We start from the raw sequence: 26,459 nt of genomic DNA on the forward strand, positions 1-26,459 counted from the left end.
GTCTGGGTATGGCTTCTAAAGCCCAGCTGTGGACGGGATGATCCTGATAGGTGAATATAGAGACCTGCTTAGCAGCAATGTAGCAGGAATCTTGATTGAAGGAAAAACAGTAGCTAGTAAAATAGGTTAGAGTTTTCTTTTCCTGATGCATGCTGGAAGGAGGACGAGTTATACAGGGCTGTTCCATAATTTGTTTGCCATTGTCTAATCCTCCTGTAGGGATTCTTGTGTCCCTCAGTGGACACAAGAAAGAAACATATTTCTTTTGCATCTCACATGCATGTCATTATCTCACCATATGAAGGCTAGTTTTCAGCTTCCCAGTACCAGTTGTAAGAGTATCAACATTGACTGTCATAATAATTACAGCTAGTCTGTTGCCCAGGCTTCTGGTTGGCAGGAGACAGCCTCAAGATGTTTGACATCTGTGCTACTTCTCTCTATGCTTGTTCTTTTCAGCTACTGCCAGGAAAATAGATATCTCTCCCTTATACTGTGAGCTCAGAATTCCATCATTACAAAGGGTCAAACAGACTTAAAAGAAAACCTAATGTATTCAGACTATAAAGATTCTTTTTAACAGATACTATAAGTACACATTATTCAAATAATACAACATATACTGTACATAGCACAAACCTAATTCTACCACAATTTAAAGTCCAATAATGGTAAGCCAAAAATCACACAGAAAAATCAGCACAAGGGACATAACTTAAAATCATGAACGGACGAGAGACACCGCACACCAATAGCTCAACAGGTGGAGAGGAATGTGAATGGCCTTAGCCCGAAACTTCTCCTAAGCCATGCCCCTCTGATGCATGTAGTACAGTTTTTATGAATAAAGAAGCTGGGATAAAAAGGGAGGGCGTAGTCAGGCTCTCTTGATGAGAGCCTCTTACAGCCCGTTGGTTGCCCACACCAGAAGATTATGGCAGCGGGGGGCGTGTGTATGTGTGGTTTGGAGCAAGAGTTTCACTAGCAGAAGAGGAATTAGCATCAGGGACCAATCCTACTGACTGTAAGTTATGTCCCTTGTGCTTATGTTTCTATTTTTGATTTTAGCTGCACTTAGGCTTTCATATTGACCCATGTGTAAAATATCACACAATGTTTGCTTAGCTAACACACTCAGTTCAACCTGTGTGTTCCCCTGGAACACGGTCTTCCTTTATATTTTCTAAAAACAGCCAAAAAAAAAAAAAAAGACCACAGTTCTGTCTACATGATTATTATTGATGATTACTGGCATGCCATGGGAACAAAAAATCAGACCAATGAAGCAGTAATCAAAGCATTTGAAAGTACATACATATTTTCCTATCCTATTTACAAAATTTGAAATTATATAAAGATATAAAAGCTACGTTTTCCCATTGCAAATGCTTCAGCGAATGCCACCCTGCCAGGAGAAAAATATTTCTGTGAACAATTATGAGATTTATCACAAATGTGATAAGATATGATATAGATGAGATTTGATGAACTCAAGGGTAATAGTTGTAAAAGCAAAGAAAATTATAGCAAATACATAAGATTTACAAAACAAAGGTTCCCAAACCACACCACAATATGTTAAAGTAGATGTAAAACTAATCACAAAATTCTCATAACCTTTAAAGTGTATTAGTTTGTTTTTTTATGTTTTTCACAAACATAATCAAAATGCTTTTAATGGTATATTTAACAGACTAAAGGGGAGCAAAAAGTGGAAGTTCATGGTTAGAGTTTAAAATGGCACTGTAATTAAAATGACAATGTTTGCAACTTCCATTGAAACAATACCTGGTAATCCCAGTGATTCAGATACTTCCTGTTGAAAAAATGACAATGCTCTATCCCTGTCTTCTAATAGCTCACCCTGTCACATGTTCTTTCATTGGAGATTAGAAGTGGTTGGACCAATGTTCACTGCCCAAGCATTTTCTGCCAACAGAAAATCTGCCCTGAACAATGACATGAAGCTGCTGCTGGAATACATGCACGTAGACAGGAAACAGCTGCAAAAAGTTGGAGGCGATCAGCACCACAGATGAAAAAAAAATGATTAGCAAAAGGTAATAAACACAATTTTATTCAAAAAACAAAAACACACAGCAATTGTGTCTCATATACTGTGCCTATAAATAAAATGGTATCCAACTAGGACAATGCAATGGACAACATTCCCTATGCCTTCCTTCCAGAGACGCAGCATATGTCCAGTAAAAGAAGCCATATATACAGCGGGTAAAATAAGTATTGAACACATCACCATTTTTCTCAGTAAATATAGATATAAAGCGTCTAGAATGGCCCAGCCAAATCACCTAACCTGAATCCAATAGAAAATGACTGGAAAGAGCTAAAGGTCAGAGTTCATAGAAGCCCACGGAACCTTTAAGATCTGAAGTCTGTTTGTGTGGAAGAATGGGCCAAAAATACACCTGAGCAATGCATGTGACTAGTTTCTCCATACAGGAGGCATCTTGAAGCTGTCATTACCAAAGGATTTTGTACCATGTATTAAATAAATGGCAGCGTGTTCAAGACTTTTTCCCTGTGTCATTCCATTTTAGGACACAAACCTAAAGTGTTACTAAACCCAGGACCCTGCATTCACTATATCTGGTCTCCCACAGTACACGGAAGTGCAATTATTTTAGTAAATATAAACTGCTAAAATACTTTTTCCCCATCAGCAGTTAGAGTAGTCTTGTGACTTCTAGCAGTGTTCAGCAGAGCACATGTTAAAACCTGTAGGAGGAGTTTACATTCTCCTCTAGGAAGATGCAGAACCCCTGACCTCTGTCTGGACAGTGCTGATTGGCCCTGTTCTGATCACATGCACTCTCCCAAGAAAACAAAAAAATCTCTCTAGCAATACACACCAAACATGTGCAGAATGTCTCCACATGATACGTCTTATCAGGAGATAAGAGCGGGACACTGGAAGAAGGGGAGGATCAGAGAAATCAGGATCAAACAGCCTTTTTACACAATGTAGAGGATTAACTCCTTAGGTTCCACAGTCAGTATAACAAGCATGCTTTACTGCATGTACAGACTGATTGTCTGAATGAGTACACTCCAACAGTCATAAAACCTTTTCTTTCCTTTCAGAATTAACATTTTCTATGGAACACTGCACTATAAAATACTCCCACAAATGTGGGCCATTGATTGCAAACAAAACATTTTCACACACAAAAAAGTACTTTTCCTTGCAAATTCATTCAAGACCATGTTGCAAAAATGAATACACCCCAATGAAAAAGTTTTAAAAGCAAAGCTAAAGTATAGACAACAAAATTCTAATTAACAATTCAACTACAAGTGAGTCTAGTTATTCATTACACAGGTGTCCAGCAGACCGTTGATTATAAAAGGGCATTACTTAAAGAAAACCGCTTCCCATTTCATGCTGACAGCAAAGGCACCACATGAAAATGTCACAATGCCTGAAAAAATAATTTCTTTACAAGGTGACGGTTACATGAAGATCAGCAAAGCTTTACTGGTCAGAATACTGTAGCAAAAGTGATAGAAAAATTTAACAAAGATGGAACTGGAACCATCTCACAGAGATGTCCAGGCTGTCCACGGAAATTAATGCCTCGACAGGAGTGTCTTCTGAGGGTTGAAGAAAATCGGCATGCAAGTTCACTGCAGTTAGCTAAAGACGTAGAAAGCCAAACTGGGGTGATTCTTCCCCGTGACACAATACGGCGTACACTTCAGAGGAATGCCGTGCATGTGTTTCGTCCACGAAGGAAGCCTCTCCTAAAGCCCATACACAAAATAGCCTGCCTAGAATTTGCCAGGGCCCAGGCTGAAAAAAGAAGACTACTGGGACTCTGTACTCTGGACTAATGAGACCAAGATAAATGTTTTTAAAACTGATAGCTTCAAATCTGTATGGTGTCACAATGGTGAGGAGTACAATGAAAAATGAATGGTGCCTACAGTGAAATATGGTGGTGGCCGTGCCCTTCTGTGGGGATGCATGAGTGTTGCTGGTGTTGCTGCATTTCATTGATGGTATCATGAATTCACAGATGTAGTGCTCTATATTGAAAGAGAAGATGCTACCATCACTATGTGCCCTTGGTTGTCGTGCATTTGTTCAACGTGACAATGATCCAAAACACAGAGCATCACACTCCATCCAGCATCCAGGCTCTAAAAGAGGTCAATACTGAAGAAAGTAAAGATATGTTGCAATATGTCACCAACTTGATCATTCCATGCCTAGAAGACTTGGTACTGTCCTTACAAATCATGGAGGTCATACAAAATACTAGATGTAGTAGTTTTAGTTGTGAGGTTTTATTCACTTTTGCATCAATTAATTTGAGTAAAGCTGAAGATTTTGTAATCTAATTTTTATTATTAACCTTACTTTCATGTAATGCACTAAACAAATGTATAAAACTCAAGTTTTGGAAAAATTTTGGACATTGTTCTTGTGTTCATTGAGATATTGATTAAAATCTTACATATATATATATATATATATATATACACACACACACACACACACACAAACTATATTGCCAAAAGTATTGGGACACCCCTCCAAACCATTGGATTCACATGTTCCAATCTCCTCCATGGCCACGGGTGTATAAAATCAAGCACCCAGGCATGCAAACTGCTTCTACAAACATTTGTGAAAGAATGTGTCGCTCTAAGAAGTTTGGTGAATTCAAGCTTAGTATTAGTACCATGATAGAGGTTGCCAGGCCATCCATGAAATTTTCTTGCTACTAAATATTCCACGGTCAACTGTTAACAGTATTATAACAAAGTGGAAGCAACTGGGAACAGCAGAAACTCAGCCACGAAGTGGTAGGCCACGTAAAATGACAGAGCGAGGTCAGGGCATGCTGATGTGCACATTGCGCAGAAGTCGCCAACTGTCTGCAGAGTCAATAGCTAAAGACCTCCAAACTTCATATGGCTTTCAGATTAACACAACAGTGTGTAGAGAGCTTCATGGAATGGGTTTCCATGGCAGAGAAGTTGCATCCAAGTCTTACATCACCAAGTGCAATGCAAAGCACACTTCCACTGGACTCTAGAGCAGTGGAGATGTGTTCTCTGGAGTGACCAATCACGCTTCTCTGTCTGGAAATCCAATGGAAGTGTCTGGGTTTGGCAGTTGCCAGGAGAATGGTACTTGCCTGACTGCATTGTGCCAAGTGTAAAGTTTGGTGGAGGGGGGATTATGGTGTGGGGTTGTTTTTCAGGGGTTGGGCTTGGCTCCTTAGTTCCAGTGAAGGGAACTCTTAAGGCGTCAGCAAGACATTTTGAGCAATTTAATGCTCCCAACTTTGTGGGAACAGTTTGGGGATGGCCCCTTCCTATTCCAACATGACTGTGCACCAGTGCACAAAGCAAGGTCCATAAAGACATGGATGAGTGAGTCTGGGGTGGAGGAACTGGACTGGCCTCCAGAGAATCCTGACTGCAACCTGATGGAACACCTTTGGGATGAATTAGAGCAGAGACTGTGAGCCAGGCCTTCTCGTCCAACATCATTACCTGACCTCACAAATGCGCTTCTGGAAGAATGGTCAAAAAATCCCTATAAAACACACTCCTAAACCTTGTGGACAGCCTTCCCAGAAGAGTTGAAGCTGTTATAACTAATATGTGTGTAAAGGCAGGCATCCCAATACTTTTGGCAATATAGTGTGTGTGTATACACACACACTCACAGCTCAAAAGATTAAAGGAACACTTTTTAATCAGAGTATAGCATCAAGTCAATTAAACTCCTGGGATATTGATCTGGTCAGTTAAGTAGCAGAGGGGTTGTTAATCAGTTTCAGCTGCTTTTGTTAATGAAGTTAACAACAGATGCACTAGATGGGCAACAATGAGACGACACCCATTTGGATAGGGTCAGTGTGACTACTGGTAGCACGAGGCGATACCTGGACCCTACAGAGGTTGCACAGGCAGTCCAACTCCTGCAGGATGGCACATCAATACATGCCATTGCCAGAAGGTTTGCTGTTTCTCCCAGCACAGTCTCACGAGCATGGAGGAGATTCCAGGAGACAGGCAGTTACTCTAAAAGAGCAGGACAGGGCCGTAGAAAGACCTTAACCACTTCAATACTGGGCACTTTTACCCCCTTCCTGCCCAAGGACAATTTTCAGGTTTTAGCACTCTCACACTTTGAATGACAATTGCGCGGTCATGCAACACTGTACCCAAACTAAAATGTTATCATTTTGTTCACACAACTAGCACTTTCTTTTGGTGGTATTTAATCACCACTGGGGTTTTTTTTTTTGCTAAATTAACAAAAAAAGACCAAACATTTTGAAAAAACCCACGGTTTTCTTTGTTTCTGTTATAAAAGTTTACAAATAAATAATGGTTCTTCATAAATTTAGGCCAAGATGTATTCTGCTACATTTCTTTGGTGAAAATAACCCAAATCAGTATTTATTATTTAGTCTGTAGGAAAGTTATAAAGTTCACAAACTATGGGATATATCTGAAAATTGATCAATTCTGAAGTACTGACAGCCAATCTAATTTTTTGAGGCCCAAAACCGTCAGTACAGATATCCTCCAAATGACCCCTTTTTGCAAGTAGACAGTCCAACGTTTTTCATAAGAGGCATGGCAAGTTTTTTGAAGTTGTAATTTTTTTGTCATAATTTTTCGGAAAATGAAGAAAATTAAAAAAATAATTTTCACAATTTTTTTTTACATACTGTCACCAGTGCAGTACAGCGTCAGCATATAACTGGTGTGGCGGCGATCAGGGACACTGGTGACAGTACGAAAAAAAAGTAATTTTTTTTCACTTTTTTTTATCTTTTATTACATTTCTTCTGTTTTTTTAAGATTTTTTTTCATATTGCACTATGACCAAAGTAGTATAATGTTATCAAAGTAACATTTGTATTACTTTGGGGAAGTGATCAGTTTTTTGTTTTTTTGTATTTACACAATTTGATTGCTTATAGCAAAGCATTTCTTTAGTATAAGCAAGCATTTCACTGAATGAAATCAATTCATTCAGGTTTTTTTTTGTGATTAGCTGTGATTGGCCATGGCTAATCACATGACACAGATGGGCTGTGATTGGCCCAGCCTGTCCATGTGATTGCTGTGACCATTCACAGCTAGACACAGTTGTATACAATGGATGGTATGAAAGGAAGCCATCCATTGTGTACAACTGTCATCTGACCTGCTGTGATTGGTCACAGCAGGTCACATAGTACTGGCAACGGGGCCAGTACACAGATCTGTCCGAGGTACACGGTCGGTGACAGATCTCGCCACAGCGTGGCCCTGCGGGCAAGCGCAAAGTGCAATCAGGGATGGATGTCATATGACATCCTCCCGGAGAGACAAAGTGTTCGCCTGGCCGTCAATTGATCATAGCTAGGACCGGTATCTGCACTTTTGTGCAAGGAGGAACAGGATGAGCACTGCCAGAGCCCTACAAAATGATCTCCAGCAGGCCACTGGTGTGAATGTCTCTGACCAAACAATCAGAAACAGATTGCATGATGGTGGCCTGAGGGCCCGACATCCACTAGTGGGCCCTGTGCTCAGTGCCTGGCACCATAGAGCTCGATTGGCATTTGCCATTGAACACCAGAATTGGCAGGTCCAACACTGGAGCCCTGTGCATTTAGCAGATGAGAGCAGGTTCACCCTGAGCACATGTGACAGACGTGATAGGGTCTGGAGAAGCTGTGGAGACTGTTACGCTGCCTGTAACATCGTTCAGCATGACCGTTTTGGTGGTGGGTCAGTGAAGGTCTGCGGAGGCATATCCATAAAAGGACGCACAGACCTCTACAGGATAAACACCCTGACTGCCATTAGGTATAGGGAAGAAATCCTGGTGCACGACAATGCCTGGCCTTGTCAAGATGTGGTGTGTATGCAGGCAGTTCCTGGAGGATGAAGGAATTGAATGACCCCCCACGCTAGCCTGCCCTAAATCCAATAGAACACCTCTGGGATATTATGCTTCGGTCCATCCGACAATGTCAGGTTGCACCTCAGACTGTCCAGAAGCTCAGTGATGCCCTGGTCCAGTTCTGGGAGGAAATACCCCAGGACACCATCTGTCATTTCATTAGGAGCATGCCCTGACTTTGTCAGGCATGCATACAAGAAAGAGGTGGGGGGCCATACAAACTACTGAGTACCATTTTGAGTTGCTGCAATAAAATTTCAGCAAAATGGACTAGCCTGCTGCAACATTTTTTCATTTAGATTTTTGGGGTGTCTTTGAATTCAGTCCTCTGTAGGTTGATAATTTTCATTGCCATCAAACGATGGGACATCCTTCTCAGTCCATATCAGTATAGATATCCAGCATGATATTTTTTCCCCGATGAGATCTGATGGGGTTTAAAAGCAATCCTTTAATTTATTTTGAACAGTGTACACACACACACACACACACACACAAGGAAACCACGACTTTTAACTTTAGAGGTATAAAAAGGGAAGGTAGCGTGGCGGTACTACACGCAGTAGTAAGTGGCAAGCGTGTCCTATTACTGATAGGCGGCAAACATGTTGCAGGCCAGTCCAGAGACAGTTAATCAAGATGGCAGACAACGGTGTTAGTGCATGCATGGAACAGCATGTGGTGATGAAGTTTCTTGTGAACGAAGGCGTAAAACCCGTGGATATCTATAGAAGACTTCAAGAGCAGTACAGTGATGAGATGCTCAGCTGCAGTAAAGCATTTGAATTGTGTAAAGGTTTTAAAGATGGCTGTATGTCTGTTAGCGATGATCCTGGCCGTGGTGGTTCCCAGCCCACAGTAGTCATTACTGTGAACATTCTGTGTGTGGAACGCCTGATCCCGCATAATCTACGAATAACCAGTTGCGAAATTGCACAAGAGACAAATCTTTCTGTGGGAACACAATGATAAAGTGAAGCACGTTGTCCTAGGACGGTTCAGGCGTACTCACAAATCTTTCAAGGCATTAGGTAAACACTGGGATAAATTCCACCACATCTCAAAGGTGCTCTATTGGATTGGTGACTGTGGAGGCCATTGGAGTAAAGTGAACTCATTGTCATGTTCAATAAACCAGTTGAGATGATTTGAGCTTTGTGACATGGTGAAATATCCTGCTGGAAGTAGTCATCAGAAGATGGATATACTGTAGTCATAATGGGAAGAACATGGTCAGTAACAATACTCAGGTAGGCCTTGGCTGTGAGGGGAGCGGTGTCAGACCCCAGCCCTTCTCACCAACTTGTGACCGAAGGACTAGCCAATCTACAATCGCGCTGCCACTTGCGTAACAATGCCACTCTCAGCTGCACCCTGCACAAAGATTTTCCAGCTCACTGGACCCCAATCTAGGTGCCAACAGCCTGACAGCGATTGTTACTGGGTCAGGTTAATTACACAATTAACCCTTCACACTGCCACCACCTTTTTACAGAGAAGGAGGAAACTCACAAATCTTAGCAGTAACACTATGATGCTTGAATAAGCGTCTGTATACACACTGTCACCACAGACAGATGTATCCAGAGGTTTTAGTTTGCATTAAAGAGCTTTAGAAACAGTTCAACACTTTTCAGAAAATAGGATTTATTACTAAAAAGGTCAAAATAGTGCAATAAAAATATTTACAGAAAAGATATATATATATATATATATATATATATATATATATATATATATATTTTGTGACAGTATGAACGGCGAGGTGAAAGATGGACGCTATGTGTCACCTCGCATGCGATCATACTTTGAAGTGTAAGGTGGAGTCCACTCCGGGTTTTCGGGGCCACAATGGCAGAGGTGGTTCCAGACCTGATTTTGTGCTCCACTGATGACCACCAACAGGTGGTATAAATAAGGCAGGGCTGGAGCAAAGAGTCGCTCGTGGTCTGGGACTCAGAGAGCCATTCCTGAGAGAGCTGTGCATGAAAGTGATTGTTATCCAAACAAGAGAAAAAGTTTGCTTATTGTTTTGTTTTGGTTGGTGACAGGGAGAAGCCCTTCACCAGTGAGAGAGGAAAAAGTTCCATGTTTAGTTAGTGCCTGGATGGCAAGGGTTTATTTTGCTGTTTTGTTTGTTTTTGATATTTTGCAAACCTTTTAAATAAAACGGACAACCAGTCAAATTTTGAAGAAAGCCTGCTGTGCGCTCTACCTTTTTCCCAGGGAAGGCGATCCCCCACTTGAGCTAACCCCACAAATATATATATATATATATATATATATATATATATATATATATATAAATAGAGAGCGCAATAACACAACAGAGAGATAAAAGAAAAGTTTAAGAAGGTAGAATACTTGCAGAAGTCCTGGTTTAAGCAGAGTTCAAGTGTCCTAAACAAAAGGATACCTTTTCTCCCGAAGTTGGTTCCTGATGTTAAAAGGGAGAATCTCTTCATCTCTCTCTCCAGGCATGACAGCTTTTCTAGTGTCCACTGAAGCCAATGGCCAATTGCCTCATTTGGGGAGGGGGGTTAGGCGGAGACCCAGGCTGTGACCCAAATCCCTCCCAAGTTTATACCATTGTCAATAACCTTCGATAGGTGCATGCAGCAGCCTAGCCACTGGCAGATTAATATGCAGAATGATATTCTGAACGTCCAGACACCGAATATGACATATCCGGCTGTGATGTATAACAAAATATCGCTTTCTACTCTCTGGTAGATGTTAGCTAGGGGTGTAAGGTATCAGATGACTCGCATTAAACTGATCTATCTGAATATATGCTTGTTTTATTGTACCTTGTTCCTGCCTGGATTTATGAAATTGTATGAAAAAGTGGTTTCAAGTGTTATGTATGTTTTACTGCCACTCTGGAATGCTTTCATGTCCAGTGACTGACGGATTTATAGCTTTACGACCAGGTCAAGGCAAGGGTCTGACAAACATCATGGAACCAGCTAATTGGGTTTACAACCATGAAGCGTATCCAGCTGTGCACGATGCTCTTATGACCCCAGCATACACACTCACCACATGCCATTCAAAAAAAAGGGAGGGGAAAGACTGATTTGGAGTGAGAATGACATTTGCAAAGTATGATCCAAATTATGGTTGTCATTGTCCATTTCTGTGCGCACAATTATCACAATGGCATTTAAATGATGCTCAATTGGTACTAAGGGGCCCAAAGTGTGTCAATAAAATATTCCCCCACACCAGTACACAGAATGGATCCATGCTTTCATGCTGTTTATGCCAAATTCTGATCCTACCATCTGAATGTTGCAGCTGAAATTGAGACTCATCAGACCAGGCAAAGTATTTCTAATCCTTTATTGTCCAATTTTGGAGGGCCCGTGCAAATTGTAACCTCTGCTTCCTGTTCTTAGCTGACAGAAGTGGCACCCAGTGTGATCATCTGCTGCTGTAGCCCATCTGCTTTAAGGTTTGAGGTGTTGTGAGTTCAGAGATGGTATTCTGCATACCTTGGTTGTAAAGAGTGGTTATTGAGTTACTGTTGCCTTTCCATTATCTCGAACCAGTCTGCCCATTCTCCTCTGACATCAACAAGGTATTTTTGTCCACATAACTGTCGCTCACTGGATATTTTCCCTTTTTCAGGACATTCTCTGTAGACCCTAGAGATGGTTGTGTGTGAAAATACCAGTAGATCAGCAGTTTTTTATTACTCAGACCAGCCCGTCTGGCGCCAACAACAATGCCATGTTCAAAGTCACTTAAATCCCCTTTCCTCCCCATTCTGATGCTCATTTTGAACCTCAGCAAGTTGTCTTCACCACACCTAGCTGCCGAAATGCATTGAGTTGCTGCCATGTGATTGACTGATTAGCAAATTGAACAGGTGTACCTAATAAAGTGGCAGTTGACTATGTGTGTGTGTATACATACATACACACACATAATAACCATTTACATTTTAGTTAAAAAAAATTACCTAAATTTTTAAAGCATCAACACACTAAAAGGCTTAAGATTACGGGATCTAGATGCAGCCTTTGGCCCAGTCCGGCTGCTGATTGAAGAGCCCCACAGGAAAAAAGAAAAAGGCAGGGAGCTAGGTCCTAGCTCCTTAGGAAAAAAACAGCCATGAAACACAAGCTTCTCCAAAATGGACACCAGGTCATTCTACAGAAAATGGCCACCAAACCTCGCCCAAGCAAGATGACTGTTGCAACACAAGCAGACTCCACCAAAAAAACCACCACAGCTGCACAAAATATGGCTGACTACCCCCCCCACCCCCAAGTAAATGGCAGGCACCGCAGGGAAAATCAGGGGAACCATGCACCCATCTGATCCAGCAGGTAACATACTCATGACAGAACCACCTTCCACAGAGGTGGGGCCAGGGAAGCATTATAACATGAATGCCAGGTACCCGGTCATATGTACCTCTGAGAGATGTTTTACTCAATGGCCACCCCGATCCTGGATGGGGCTGTTGCAGCTGATCCAGGGCGTAGCTAAAGGTCTGCATGCACCTGCTGGCCAGGCTGGTATGACTACTGGATCTTGATTATCCAGCCTGTCGTCCAGCCCGGCTGTTGACTGAAGATCCCAAGGGGAAAAAAAAAAGGCTATAGAGCCACAGGTCCCAGCAGCAAACTAGGTCCTAACTCGTTACACTAGGAGGAAAAACTGAGCTGCCTATAGCAGAGAAGGGATTTACTACCAACTTGGACTGCCCATAGACAGTGCTGTGTTCTTTTTTTTCTGCCTAGTGTCTTACTCCTGAAGATGGTACTATAACCCTAAGGTCAAGACTATGGAAGAGGTGTATCCATCAATGAATGCTAAGGAAAGTGGGCACTCAGAGCTTTTTCTGTTTGTATCCAGATTCAACCAAATTAAAAATCATGCCCAACAACCAACTCCGCGTTTCAGTGCAGTATGAACTCTCCATATGGAGTTGAAGAAACGTCCTACATTCACCCGCAATGGTCGAAAAAAGATGATGCGAAGTAGAGGTGGAGAAGAGATGGTTGCAGGGGACAGAGTAATGTCCGACAGCACTGGTAGGGTAAATCTGCGCCAAGCCTGTTGTTACAATTAACTATTTAAAATTTCAAACAAAAACTTCCAAATGTGTTTCGAGGGCAACAAAACTCCCTTGTTATCAGGGCTTAGAATGGACCCAGAAGGCACTTTAATCAAATGGATTGAATTAAGATTTGTGAAAAACTGCTTTTGGAGAGTAGCTGAGTAAATTACTACAATTCCAACCCTAAAGTAGAGATTACCTCTGGTTATAGTGCATTCTCATCCCATTCTAAACCCTGATGAAGAAAGGGTCTTCTTGTCCCTGAAACACATTGGCTGTTTTTGTTTGATCGAATCATGAATAATTAGAAGAAACTTTGGACTTTCATTTTTTGCTTTGGCATTTCTACCCATTTAGGGAGGCCTGTTTGAGGGCTGTCTTACCAGAACCAATAAGTTTACTTGCAAACCTTCTTGCATTTTGAACTATTTGAACAAGCACCTTGTAAAATGTGAAACTACCACCAATTTCCTGTATCGTCATGTCAAAAATATAACAGCAATGAAAAACAGCATATAAAAAAAAAAAAAAGTGGTTCAGATGAAACCAACGCCAGGGAAAAAACTAAATATGGAGCATTGAATTGGTGACCCTGAATTGGGGGCAAAAAAACCTGACATCAAAAATTAGAGATATACGCTAAAATCCATATCACAAAATCTCTATCCAAGCATACCTAAACAATATATATCCAATCAAGTAGTCCGCTATGCTAGATACTGCAGCTGTTGGTAAATCTAAAGAAGACTGCGCAGATTGTAGTCCTCGATGTTCATAGCAACCTGCGTATCTACTTTTCAATACTGCACCAGCAACATGGATACAGAAAAACTGGTAAAGCTATGGTGAGCAAGGCCAGCTCTCCAGCAGCCCAATATTAACCACCTCCCGTTCAGCAGTTGTATAAAAACGGCTGGACGGTGGCACTGCAAGGTCGGGTGGCCGTTTATAAATGGCCTCCCCGCACCCTGCTTGTGCGCGCTCCCTGGGAGCGTGCAGCACCGCGATCCGGACACAGGGAAACACCGATCGTTGGACGAGACCTCTGTACAAGGCCACTTGTGACATCATTGCTTACTACGTGCGAAATCTGTGAATGATCACAGAGGTCACATGGAACAAGGCTATTCACAACAGCCTTGTACCATGTGACAAGCTGTGACCAATCACAGCTCACTCAGTAGTTCTCAATGGCTGCAAGAATGCAGACAGAGAGAGCGAAATGATTGCTTTTACATCCTATATGGGTGTAAAAGCAATCAGTGTAAAAAAAAAAAATTTTGGACAGGATTTATGATGAAATATTATTTATTTGCAAAATTTTATAAGAAAAACACTTTCAAAATTTTTGAACATTTTCATTTACATAGCAAAAAAAATAAAAATCCCAGCGGTGAATAAATACCACCAAAATAAAGTTTTATCTGTCTCAAAAAAATGGTAAAAAATTCATATGGGTACAGTATTGCATGACCGCGCAATTGTCATTCAAAGTGTGATAGCGCTGAAAGCTGAAAATTGCCCTGGACAGGAAGGGTGTAAAAGTGTCCGGACAGGAAGTGGTTAAGAGGCATTATTTCTCTACTTCCTACAGAAATGAAACTGCATTAGTCAGAGATGTATATTGTATTTACTGCCTCCCATACACTAATTTTCACGGCTCTTAGCAGATGGCAGTCAGTGTTCCCGAGGCCAAGCAATTACTGTAACTTTTCTGTTACACTGATTGTGCCGGCTTTGCCTGTCTGCCTCCAGAGTTTGTCGAACATGCAGTTACAGGATTAGAGGCTTCAAGCTAGAATAGTTACTGAAAATGACATGCGAGAATCAGCGGGGTTGTATAACTTGCATATGAATCATTTTCTATAGGTCCCTCTTTCCGCCTCAGGTTTCATATTAAGACGATGGAGGTGGGGACGGTGGAGAAAAGCATCTACAAAAATTATGAAACAGGCTTAGTATGTTTAAATGTAGATTATTCTACTTATTTCTTAGCAGTTACTTCTTGGTTCAGTTTTCCTTCACTATCTCTTCTTATTTCCTTTAATTTTTGTGTGCCTTTTTTTCCTTTTTTAGGATACATTAACAAAACCAATACCTGCTGAAAACCAGACAGCATGTGCAATATTCTTTTACTTTCCTGAAGCATTGAAGCTTTAAAAACTACTTGTTGGTAAATGAGCAAACTACATATTTTTGGTACAGCAAACCAAACTAGATGTTTTCTCAATTGCTCGTGTGGCCTATTTATCTTTTGCCAACTTTTGCCTATCCATTTGGACCATTTAATGCCATTCCCATCCTTGTCCCCTGCCATCCATACTCCATCCTATTCACCTCTTGTTCTTTGCTTCTACATACAACATCAACTTGGTCTGCTCTTGTTCCCAGCCTCCAGTATTCCATTCTATTCTGCTCTTGTTCTCTGCCTCCTACACTATGGGGTTGATGTACTAAAACTGAAGAGTGCAAAATCTGGTGCAGCTCTGCATGGTGGCCAAACTGCTTCCAAGGCTGCTTTCACACTGGTTCGCCTCAAAAACGCTTGAAAAATGACTAGTGTTTTTCAAGCGTAACATCCTGGACATGTGACTTACTTTTTAGCTCAAATTGGGCAGATCTGCACGTTTTTGGCAGGTTTTTATTCCCAAAACCTAGCAACAAATAATGCAATAGATGATATTGGGCACAATTAATTTTTGTAAAAAAAGGTTTGAACACACTAAAAATTGCTACTAAAATACCGCCTAAGTTATTTTATCAAGTCATGCGGTATTTTAGTAGTGAAAACCATGCGTTAATGTTGCAGCTGTCAGCGGGGTTCCCCACTGACAGCTCAATGTAAAGGAATTAAAAAATAATTTAAAAAACGGCATGGGGACCATCCATACCAAGCTTTTTGAGTCTGGTATGGATTTTGAGGGGAACCCCCACGCAAAAAAGAAAAAATGGCGTGGAATCCCCCCAAAAATCCATATCAGACCCTTATCCGAGCATGCAGCCCAGCATGTCAGGAAAGGGGGGTGGGGGTACGAAGACGAGCGAGCCCCCCCCCCCTGAACCATGCCAGGCCACATACCTTCAACATGGGGGGTGCTTTGGGACAGGGGAGGAGCTCCCCTCCCCCAAAGCACCTTGTCCCCATGTTGATGGGGACAAGGGCTTCTTTCTCACAACCCTGGGTTGTGGTTCTGGGGGCTTATCTGAATCTGGAAACCCCCCTTTAGTAAGAGGGCCCCCAGATCCCGCACACTCCCCCATGTGAATGAGTATGGGGTACATGGTACCACTACTCATTCACAAAATAAAACTGTAGTGTGAAAAAAGACAGTCTTTGACAAGACCTTTATTAAAAGAAGGAAAATAAAAGAATGTCCCCCGAAGTAGATCCAATGTCAATCACGATCCCAACCCCAGCTGAAAAAAAAACCAAAGGCTCCTCTCCCAACGCTGGCTCCCGCCGTCTGACTGCTCTGCTGGCCGGTGACATCACCCGCATGCCCCTGCCCCTGTGACATCATCGACCAGGGCATGCTGGGTCAATGAGGTCACACAGGGGTGGGGTAACATACGTGATGGCCCCACCCTTTACATATTTAAGAACTGTCAAGCCAGCAAAGCAGTCAAAACCGGGAGAAGAGCCCTTTTTGTCCTCTTTACGGGTGCCGGTCGCGGGCATCGTGATTGGCATTGGATCTACTTCAGGGGCATTCTTTTTTTTCTTCTTTTAACAAAAGGAATTGTTAAAGACTGTCTCTTTTCACACTACAGTTTTTTTTTGGAATGTGTAGCAGTACCATGTACCCCATACTCATTCACATGGGGGGGGGCAAGATCTGGGGGCCTCCTTGCTAAAGAGGGCTACCAGATTCCGATAAGCCCCCTGCCCGCGCAGACCCCCACAATCACAGCCCAGGATTGTCCCTATCAACATGGGGACAAGGTGCTTGGGAGGGGGGGGGAGCCCACCTGCCACAAAGCATGGAGGGGGGTTCAGGATGGAGGGGGAACTCGCTAGTCCCCCCCTTTCCTGATATGCCGGGCTGCAGGCTCGGATAAGGGTCTGATATGGATTTTTGGGAGATCCCATGCCATTTTTTTTTTTAAATTTTGGCATGGGGGTTCCCCTCAAAAACCTAACCAGACCCAGAGGGCTTGGTATGGATGGAGGAGGGGACCCCACATCATTTGTTGTATTATTTTGTAATTGACAGGCTTTTTTTTTTTTTACATTCAGCTGTCAGTGGGGAACTTCGGGGCGTTGTGTTTTTGAAGCATTTTTGGAGCGTTTTTGAGGCGGTTACCATTTATTTCAATGGAAAGAGGCACTTTTGAGGCGTTTATTTATTTATTACAGATACTTATATACCGCTGTCAATTTACACAGTGCTTTACATACAGTGGGGATCGAAAGTTTGGGCACCCCAGCTAAAAATTTATATTAATGTGCATAAAGAAGCCAAGGAAAGATGGAAAGATCTCCAAAAGGCATCACATTACAGATTAGACATTCTTATAATATGTCAACAAAAGTTAGATTTTATTTCCATCATTTACACTTTCAATATAACAGAAAACAAAAAAATGGTGTCTGCAAAAGTTTGGGCACCCTGTAGAATTTATAGCATGCACTGCCCCCTTTGCCAAGCTGAGACCTGCCAGTGTCATGGATTGTTCTCAATCATCATCTGGGAAGACCAGGTGATGTCAATCTCAAAGGTTTTAAATGCCCAGACTCATCTGACCTTGCCTCAACAATCAGCACCATGGGTTCTTCTAAGCAGTTGTCTAGAAAACTGAAACTGAAAATAGTTGACGCTCACAAAGCTGGAGAAGGCTATAAGAAGATAGCAAAGCGTTTTCAGATGTCAATATCCTCTGTTCGGAATGTAATTAAGAAATGGCAGTCATCAGGAACAATGGAAGTTAAAGCAAGATCTGGAAGACCAAAAAAATATCAGACAGAACAGCTCGCAGGATTGTGAGAAAAACAATTCAGAACCCACGTTTGACTGCACGATCCCTCCAGAAAGATCTGGCAGACACTGGAGTTGTGGTACACTATTCCACTATAAAGAGATACTTGTACAAATATGGTCTTCATGGAAGAGTCATCAGAAGAAAACCTCTTCTACGTCCTCACCACAAAAATCATCGTTTGAACTTTGCAAATGAACATATAGACAAGCCTTATGCATTTTGGAAACAAGTTCTGTGGACCGATGAGGTTAAAATTGAACTTTTTGGCAATGAGCAAAGGTACGTTTGGAGAAGAAGGGGCACAGAATTTAATGAAAAGAACCTCTGTCCAACTGTTAAGCATGGGGTTGGATCAATCATGCTTTGGGGTTGTGTTGCAGCCAGTGGCACAGGGAACATCTCACGAGTAGAAGGAAAAATGGATTCAATAAAATTTCAGCAAATTTTGGATGGTAACTTGATGCCATCTGTGAAAAAGCTGAAGTTAAAGAGAGGATGGCTTCTACAAATGGATAATGATCCTAAACACACCTCGAAATCCACGGGGGATTACATCAAGAGGCGTAAACTGAAGGTTTTGCCATGGCCTTCACAATCTCCTGACCTCAACATAATTGAAAATCTATGGATAGACCTTAAAAGAGCAGTGCGTGACAGACAGCCCAGAAATCTCAAAGAACTGGAAGACTTTTGTAAGGAAGAATGGGCAAAGATACCTCAAACAAGAATTGAAAGACTCTTGGTTGGCTACAAAAAGCTTTTACAAGCTGTGATACTTGCCAAAGGGGGCAGTACAAGATATTAACTCTGCAGGGTGCCCAAACTTTTGCAGACGCCATTTTTTTGTTTTCTGTTAATTTGAAAGTGTAAATGATGGAAATAAAATCTAACTTTTGTTGACATATTATAAGAATGTCCAATCTGTAATTTGATGCCTTTTGGAGATTTTTCCATCTTTCCTTGGCTTCTTTATGCACATTATTACAAATTTTTAGCTGGGGTGCCCAAACTTTCGATCCCCACTGTATATATTGTACATTCACATCAGTCCCTAACCCTCAAGGGGTGTACAATCTAAAATCCCTAACTTACATTCATACATACACATACTAGGGCTAATTTAGACAGGATCCAATTAACCTAACGGCATGTTTTTGGAGTGTGGGAGGAAACCGGAGTACCCGGAGGAAACCCACACAGGCACAAGGAGAACATGCAAACTCCCAAAACTTGCCTCAAAGATGCTGCAAGCAGGAGTTCTTACAGTGTGAAAGCAGCCTAACTTCAGTTTTTTTAATTAGTCTGACAAAAAAACCTGGAAGCCGATTCCTAGATTGTAAGCTCGAAAGAACAGGGCCCTCGAACCCCTCGTGTAGTGTATTGTTACTGTCCTGTCTCATGTTATGTCCCCCTTGCTACTGTACAGCGCTGAGCATACCCTTTGGCGCTATATAAATACTGTATAATAATAATTGATTTCTATGCACAACAGCACCAATTTTTGCACTCTCCAGTTTTAGTAAATCAACCCCTATATGCCACTTCCCACTTGTTCTGAATACGAATTCACTTTTTTGGTATCTGCTTCCTATTCTTTTATCTTACCCCTCTGTTCTTGCCTCCTACTACCCACAACATTGCTTTCTGGTTCTAACATACTCTTGTCACTAATAATTTTATTCCAACCCATCTCGTTCTCTCCTCTCCTATATTCTGTCCCAATTCACCCTTGCTCGCTGCATCCTAAACTGTCCCACTTCCGTAATGGTCTCTGGCTTCAACACTCTGCATTTTCTCTCTTTTTTTGTGCATCCTACACTCTCCCTCAATCAATCTTGTTCTCTGCCTTCTACACTTCCAAACTTCCTTTTGGTTCTCTAAATACTATAATTTAACCCATTTCCCTCTTGCTTTCTTGATTCCTGTGTTCTGTCTCTTTCCATCTTATCTCTACAATTCCTGAATTCTGTGAGTAATCCCCTGTTCTTATTACTACATTTTGTCCCATTTCACTGTTCTCAGATTTATGCATTTTGTCCAGTTGCCTATCATTTTCCAATTCCACCTTGTTCTCCAACTTCTGCATACTGTCCCAATCTCCTTGTTCCATGATTCCTTAACTGCATCTTCTCCCCTTGTTCTCCAGTTCCTACATTCCAAATCCCCTCATTTTCAGATTACTGCATTTTGTCCCATTGCCCTCTTGATCTCGGATTCCTGCATTCTGTCCATGTTCCTCCTGTGACGAATGCGGTGCCCGACCTTATCCTTCTCACTAACTCTTTACAAAGGACCAAACAATATCACACCGCGCAGTCAGCTGCGTAACAATGCCACTCTCAGTTGCACCCTCAACAAAGATTTTCCAGCTCATAGGACCACAATCTATGTGCCAGCAGCCTGAAAGTGATTGTCACTGGGTAAATTAAGCAATTAACCCTTTAAACTGCCACCACCTTTTTACAGAGGAGGAAACTCACAAATCTTAGCAATAACTTTAGGATTTTAGCATAAACATCTGCAACACACACTGTCACCACAGACAGGTATATTCAGAGGATTATTATCAGTAGCACTCTTCAAGAGACAGGGATTCTGTAGTTTGCATTAAAAGCCTTAGAGATAGTTTTAACACTTTTCAAAATATGGTTTATTAATGAAAAGGTCAAATGGGGCAAAAAATAAAATATTTACAGAAAATGATATTACAAAGACAAACAGAACAATAACGCAACAGAAAAAAAAGAGAACAGAACAGAACAGAGAAATAAGAAGGAGGTGAAAATGGAGAATACTTGCAAAGTCCTTGGTTTTAGCAGAGTCCAACTGTCCAAGCAAAAACGTTGCCTTGGCTCTCTTGGGTGTTCCTTGGTTGATTTTAAATGAGAGCTTGCTTACTAGGTCCTGTCATTCCCTTTTCTGTGATATCAAAGGAGTGCCGAGAACAACTGACCATTCATCCGGTTTAAGGGATGGGTGCTGGGAGGCCACCACGTTTATGACCAAGTCCCAACTAGTGTTTTACACTAATATTAGTAACTTCTAATACGTGCAGGTGGTATTCTAGAAACTGACAGAATATTATTCAGAATTAGGTTTCCTATCCAGGGATACCAAACACAGCGCACTTTTGTCACCCAAGAGGGAGGAGACTGCTTTCTCTCCTTGCGTACGTGCTAGGGTGGTTATGTATGACCTTGATTTATTCGGTATGATATTCCCCATTCAAATATTTAGCTAATATTAATGTGTCCTGTTCCTGTTGAATTTTATGAATTGTATGTGGAATTGTTAGGTTGTGGAATAGATGCTCTATGGCACGCTCTGCATTTCAAGAGCTTTAATGGCCTTACAGGTCATGTGTGACAGGCTTGACTGAGTAATTAGTGTCTTATGATAGGTCAGTGGGAAGAGTTTTTCTTGGTTCCTGGAAACAGACATCCTGCCAAGACTAATAAGCTGTTTACAGCTCTGACCAAGCCTTGACGCTGCTTCTATTTCTGTTAGTTAAGAGGCTCTTTTGAAGTTCGTTAAAACTTACAGCTACAAATTCCACAGTTTGGAATGGCTGAAACCTTAGCAAGATGGCTTTTGCCTACAGCTTTCATGTCCCTATTGCGCACAATCGTTAAACCTCCTGTTCTCCATTTCCTGCATTCTAGCCCTTACCCATCTTGTTCTCCGATTTCTGCATTCTGTTCCATTCTCCTCTTGTTCTCAGATTTCTGCATTCTGTCCCCTCCCATATTGTTCTCCAATTCCTACATTTTGTACAATTCCCCACTTGGTCTCTGATTCCTACTTTTGCCTCATTCCCCTCTTGGTCACCTACTCTTGCATATTACCTAATTCCTTTCAAGTTTCCTCTCTTCTTCACCAATTCCTTTATTCTGTTCCAGTTCTTTGATTACTGCATTTAGCCCCATTTCCCTCTAGTTCTCAGATTAAATTATTTTTTATTTTATTTTTTAATATTTAATTTATATATATTTTTTTTTACAAACTTTTTTTTTCTCTCTATGCCAGGAGTTAGAGAGATACAATGTATCTCTCTCCTCCATTCATAAAGAGAGAAAAAAACAAGGGGGCCGGGCTGCACAGTGACTGATCACTGTGATAACTAATCGGAGGCTATCACAGCGATCATGTGACCCGGAATTGGGAGTCATGGGTCCCGATCGTTAGAACGGGACCCGGGGCTCTAAGTGACATTGCGGTCTTTGTGCTGGGAGTGCAGCACGGAAAAAAGCCCAGTTCCGTGAGGCCACATATTTGTGTGACGTCGGCGTAAAGGGGTTAAACATTTGACTCTTGTCATTTACTGGATATAGCACATAATTATTATTTAGCACTATGGTGCCTAGTAAAAATTTCCAATCACATTTTTAGACTGGTGTAAGCACTGACAAATTCTGCAGAAACAATTCAACTATGTACCTGCTATGTGTTCAATGGTTATCCTGTTGACATATCTTTAAAACATAAAAATAAAAAGGCCCAGAATATGACAGCATACTTATGTTTCATAAATGTTGATCAATACACTACTGTTCTGCTGCTTTTCAGATAAACAAATTTTTTTTATAGATTCTCTATATTAAATATGTAAAGTGGCATTCTTCTCTAAGTGGAGTTAGATATTTACTGACAACTTGAAAAACCTTCCATGAAATAGAATTCAGCTTGCTTTATGCATTCCAAATTGTGGAATTATTTCTTTGACACTGTTCGGAGACAGCTGGGATGCAGGTTAGAAAAAGTTGAAAGGTATTTTATTTTTGCTTGCTAACATCTCATTTCCCTTCTGTGTTCTTGCAATATGTTAGCGCCATCTGCTGTCAGACATTCGGTACAAGAATAATGTAGGACAATAGTATATCACATTCTACAACAAGCTTCAGTAGGGATGTGCATTCATCCCTGGTGAAATCACAAACAAAAGTTACATGAGTCAGTATGGTTTTTACTATACAGGAATCTGCATTTGGGTAACCACTGCAGTAATACCACCCAGGTTGAAAACACAGCAAAATCAGGAGCTACTTACAAATGATGACACTATAACAATTAAGTTATACCAGCCTTCAGGAAATAACAGATTTCATTTCCTATTGCATAGAGTTGAGCGTTAAAGTGAAACCAAAGTAGAAATCACTGGGTCATAAAACTGATAAGAAAATACCTTAGACTAGAATGCAGAGGTCTCCCCATTTGCCCAACCAAGAACTGCAGTCTATGAAAAACTAAGTAACCTCCCAGTTATAATAATACTCCGAATGATTATATCATATAGCAGACAGACACTCTCCCTTAGCACTCAGGAAGGTGGCAGCAACTGGAATGTTTGAGTCACTTAACAATACAGGTATAAATATGTTAAAATCTTCACATAGTACCATATAATTGATCTGGAAGGAACTGTGTTGCATTGAGATAAACAACCACTAAAACTTACCTCTCAGCACGCAAAACACCTGCATAATAAGGTGGGTCCCAAGGCATCAATTCCTTAAAAAAATAAAGTATGTACATCAATCAGAAGGATACAATGGCAAAATTCTACAACCCATCGTATAGAAATCCTAGAAATCTTTTAGATTGGCAGTATGAAAATTAAAAGGAAAAAAGAAAGACCATTACACTTGCAATATTTTTAGAATACATTTCATTGCTATTTATTAAATAAAAAAAATAGGACTTAGGTATTTTATTTCTACCTTTCTGTTGCTATATGTAAAAGCTGAACTCGGCTTTAACCACTTGCCCTCCAGAAGATTTACCCCCCTTCCTGACCAGGCCATTTTTGCGATATGGCACTGCGTTACTTTAACGGAAAATTGCGCAGACATGCAACGCTGCACCCAACTGAAATTAACATCTTTTATCCCCCCCACAAATAGAGCTTTCTTTTGGTGGTATTTGATCGCCTCTGTGATTTTTATTTTTTGAACTATAAACAAAAAAAAAACCCCCGACAAAAAAAAACAAAAACAAAAAAAACAAACAATATTTTTAACTTTTTGCTATTAACCGCTTCCCAGCCGAAAGATGGCTACAGCACAGTTGTCCAGTTCTGCCCCCAGCGGAGCGCACCCGGAGGGGTCGGTGATCGCTGTGCCCGATGAACACAGCTGATTACGTGATCAGGTAAAAGGCCAATCACAGCAGCCTTTTACCACACAATCAGCTGTGTCCAATGACACAGCAGATCACAAAGTAAATACAGTTGCCGGTTATCGACAGCACTTTCCTCACGTTGTCACAGTGTGAGGAAAGTACTGCTGATAACCGGCAAATGTGACAGAGGAATTCTACACTGATTATCAGTTCTGCCCAGCAGTGCCCATCATTGCTGCATATCAGTGCAACATCAGTGACTCCTCATCAATGCCCACCAGTGCTGCCTCATCAGTGCTACCTATCAGTGCAGCCTCATCAATGCACATCACTGAAGGAGAAAAATTACCCGTTTGCAAAATTTTATAATAGAAATAAAGAAAATGTTTGTTTTTTTCCAAATTTTTTGCTTTTTTTTTTTTTGTTTATAGCGCAAAAAATAAAAACCCCAGTGATGATTAAATACCACCAAAATAAAGTTCTATTTGTGTGAAAAAAAATTATAATAATTTCATATGGGTACAGTCTTGCATGACCGCGCAATTGTCATTCAAAGTGAAACAACACTGAAAGCTGAAAATTGGCCTGGGCAGGAAGGGGGTGAAAGTGCCCGGTAGGCAAATAGATAAACATGTCCAGTATAAAAATTTAAACAGTCAAATTTCGTCAAATTTAGGCCAAAATGTATTCTGCTACATGTAAAAAAAAATCCCAATAAGAGTAAATGACTTGGTTTATTTGAAAGTTATAGCGTCTAAAAATGGCAGTATATATACTGGAATTTTTTTTTTTAACTAGTAATGGCGGTGATCAGCGACTTATAGTGGGACTGTGGCGGGCATTCTGACACTGGGGGGAACTGACTTGGTGTCACTGACACCAATACAGTGATCAGGAATAATAAAAAGCACTGACACTGTACTAATGACACTGCGCAAGAAGGGGTTAACATCTGGAGCGATCAAAGGGTTAACTGTGTGCTGTTTTACTGTGTGCGTGCTGTATACTGTAAGCACACTGCTTTGTATGGCTCTACTACGCAGAGCCATACAAAGCACTGTGCAGGAGCTGACAGGAGAGAGATCTGTATTATTTACATACAGGTCTCTACTCTGTCAGTGATATTCGACAATTGCTGGGTGCCGGCAGGGAATGACTGGTCGGAACCCTGTGATAGACAGCAAAGTCCGCGAATGGCGGTGAAAAATCACATATATATATATATATATATATATATATATATATATATATATACACATACACACACATGATTTTCGCAGCCATGCCTCCCTGTAGCAGTATTTCTGCTATAGCGCGGCAGGGAAGCGGTTAACTGTGTAACTTGCTCCAGAAACATGACAGCTGAAATCTGCAGGGAGTAGGTAAGGGTATCTCCTTCACTTTGTATTTGTTTTTAATAATCACTTGCACTCCTGAGAATTTAACCCCCTTCCTGACCAGGCCATTTTTTGCATTACAGCGCTGTGTTACTTTAACTTACAATTGCGCAGTCATGCAATGCTGCACGCAAATCAAATTTACACCATTTTTTCCCCAAGAATTGAGCTTTCTTTCGGTGGTATTTGATCACCTGTGCGTTTTTTATTTTTTGCTCTATGAAAAAAAAAAGACCAACAATTTTGAGGGAAAAAAAAAAACAATATTTTTGACTTTTTGCTATTAAACATGTCCAGTAAAAAATAAAAAAAAATCTAATTTCGTCAGAAATGTATGCAAAAATGTATTCTACGACATATTTTTGCTAAAATAAATCCCAATACGTGTAAATTAATTGGTTTACATGAAAGTTATAGTGTTTACAAATGGCAGTATAAATACTGTGATTTTTTTTTTTTTCACTTTTACAAGTAATGGCAGAGATCAGCGACTTATAGTGGGACTGCAGCGGACATTCTGACACTGGGGGGAACTGACTTGGTGTCACTGACATCCCCAGTGACACCAATACAGTGATCTGTGCTAGCAAAAAAAAAAAAAGCACTGACGCTGTACTAATGGCACTGGGCAGGAAGGGGTTAACATGAGGGGCGATCAAAGGGTTAAATGTGTGCAGGGAGTGTTTTACTAGGGGGGCGGTGTGTGTCTGTTTCACTGTAATCACACTGCTGTGCACAGCCATCCAGAGCAGTGTGCCCGAGTTGATAGGGAGGAGGACTGTTAGTAAACAAAACAGTCCTCCTCCCCATCGGTGATCGTTGGTAATCACCGGGCGCCGGTGAGTAATTACTAGCCGGGGTCCGGTGATTGCAGCCGCGAATGGTGGCACGGGTAGGGCGCGCACTCGTCCCCTACTTGGAAATGCAAAATCACGTATATATACAC

General features: G+C 41.2%; 1 protein-coding gene across 1 annotated transcript in view; it reads right to left on the minus strand.

The window, feature by feature from the left end:
- MIPEP (mitochondrial intermediate peptidase) overlaps nt 1–26,459 on the minus strand; it is a 171,097-nt gene that overhangs the window by 84,044 nt on the left and 60,594 nt on the right. Inside the window, exon 10 of the mRNA XM_089685808.1 lies at nt 23,455–23,507. Coding sequence (XP_089541934.1) covers nt 23,455–23,507 — 53 coding nt within the window. The remainder of the gene's footprint in view (nt 1–23,454; nt 23,508–26,459) is intronic.

This window comes from Staurois parvus, unplaced genomic scaffold, assembly GCF_062004578.1.
Source record: "Staurois parvus isolate SC_StPar_1 unplaced genomic scaffold, SC_StPar_1.0 ptg000387l, whole genome shotgun sequence".
Classification (NCBI taxonomy): domain Eukaryota; kingdom Metazoa; phylum Chordata; class Amphibia; order Anura; family Ranidae; genus Staurois; species Staurois parvus.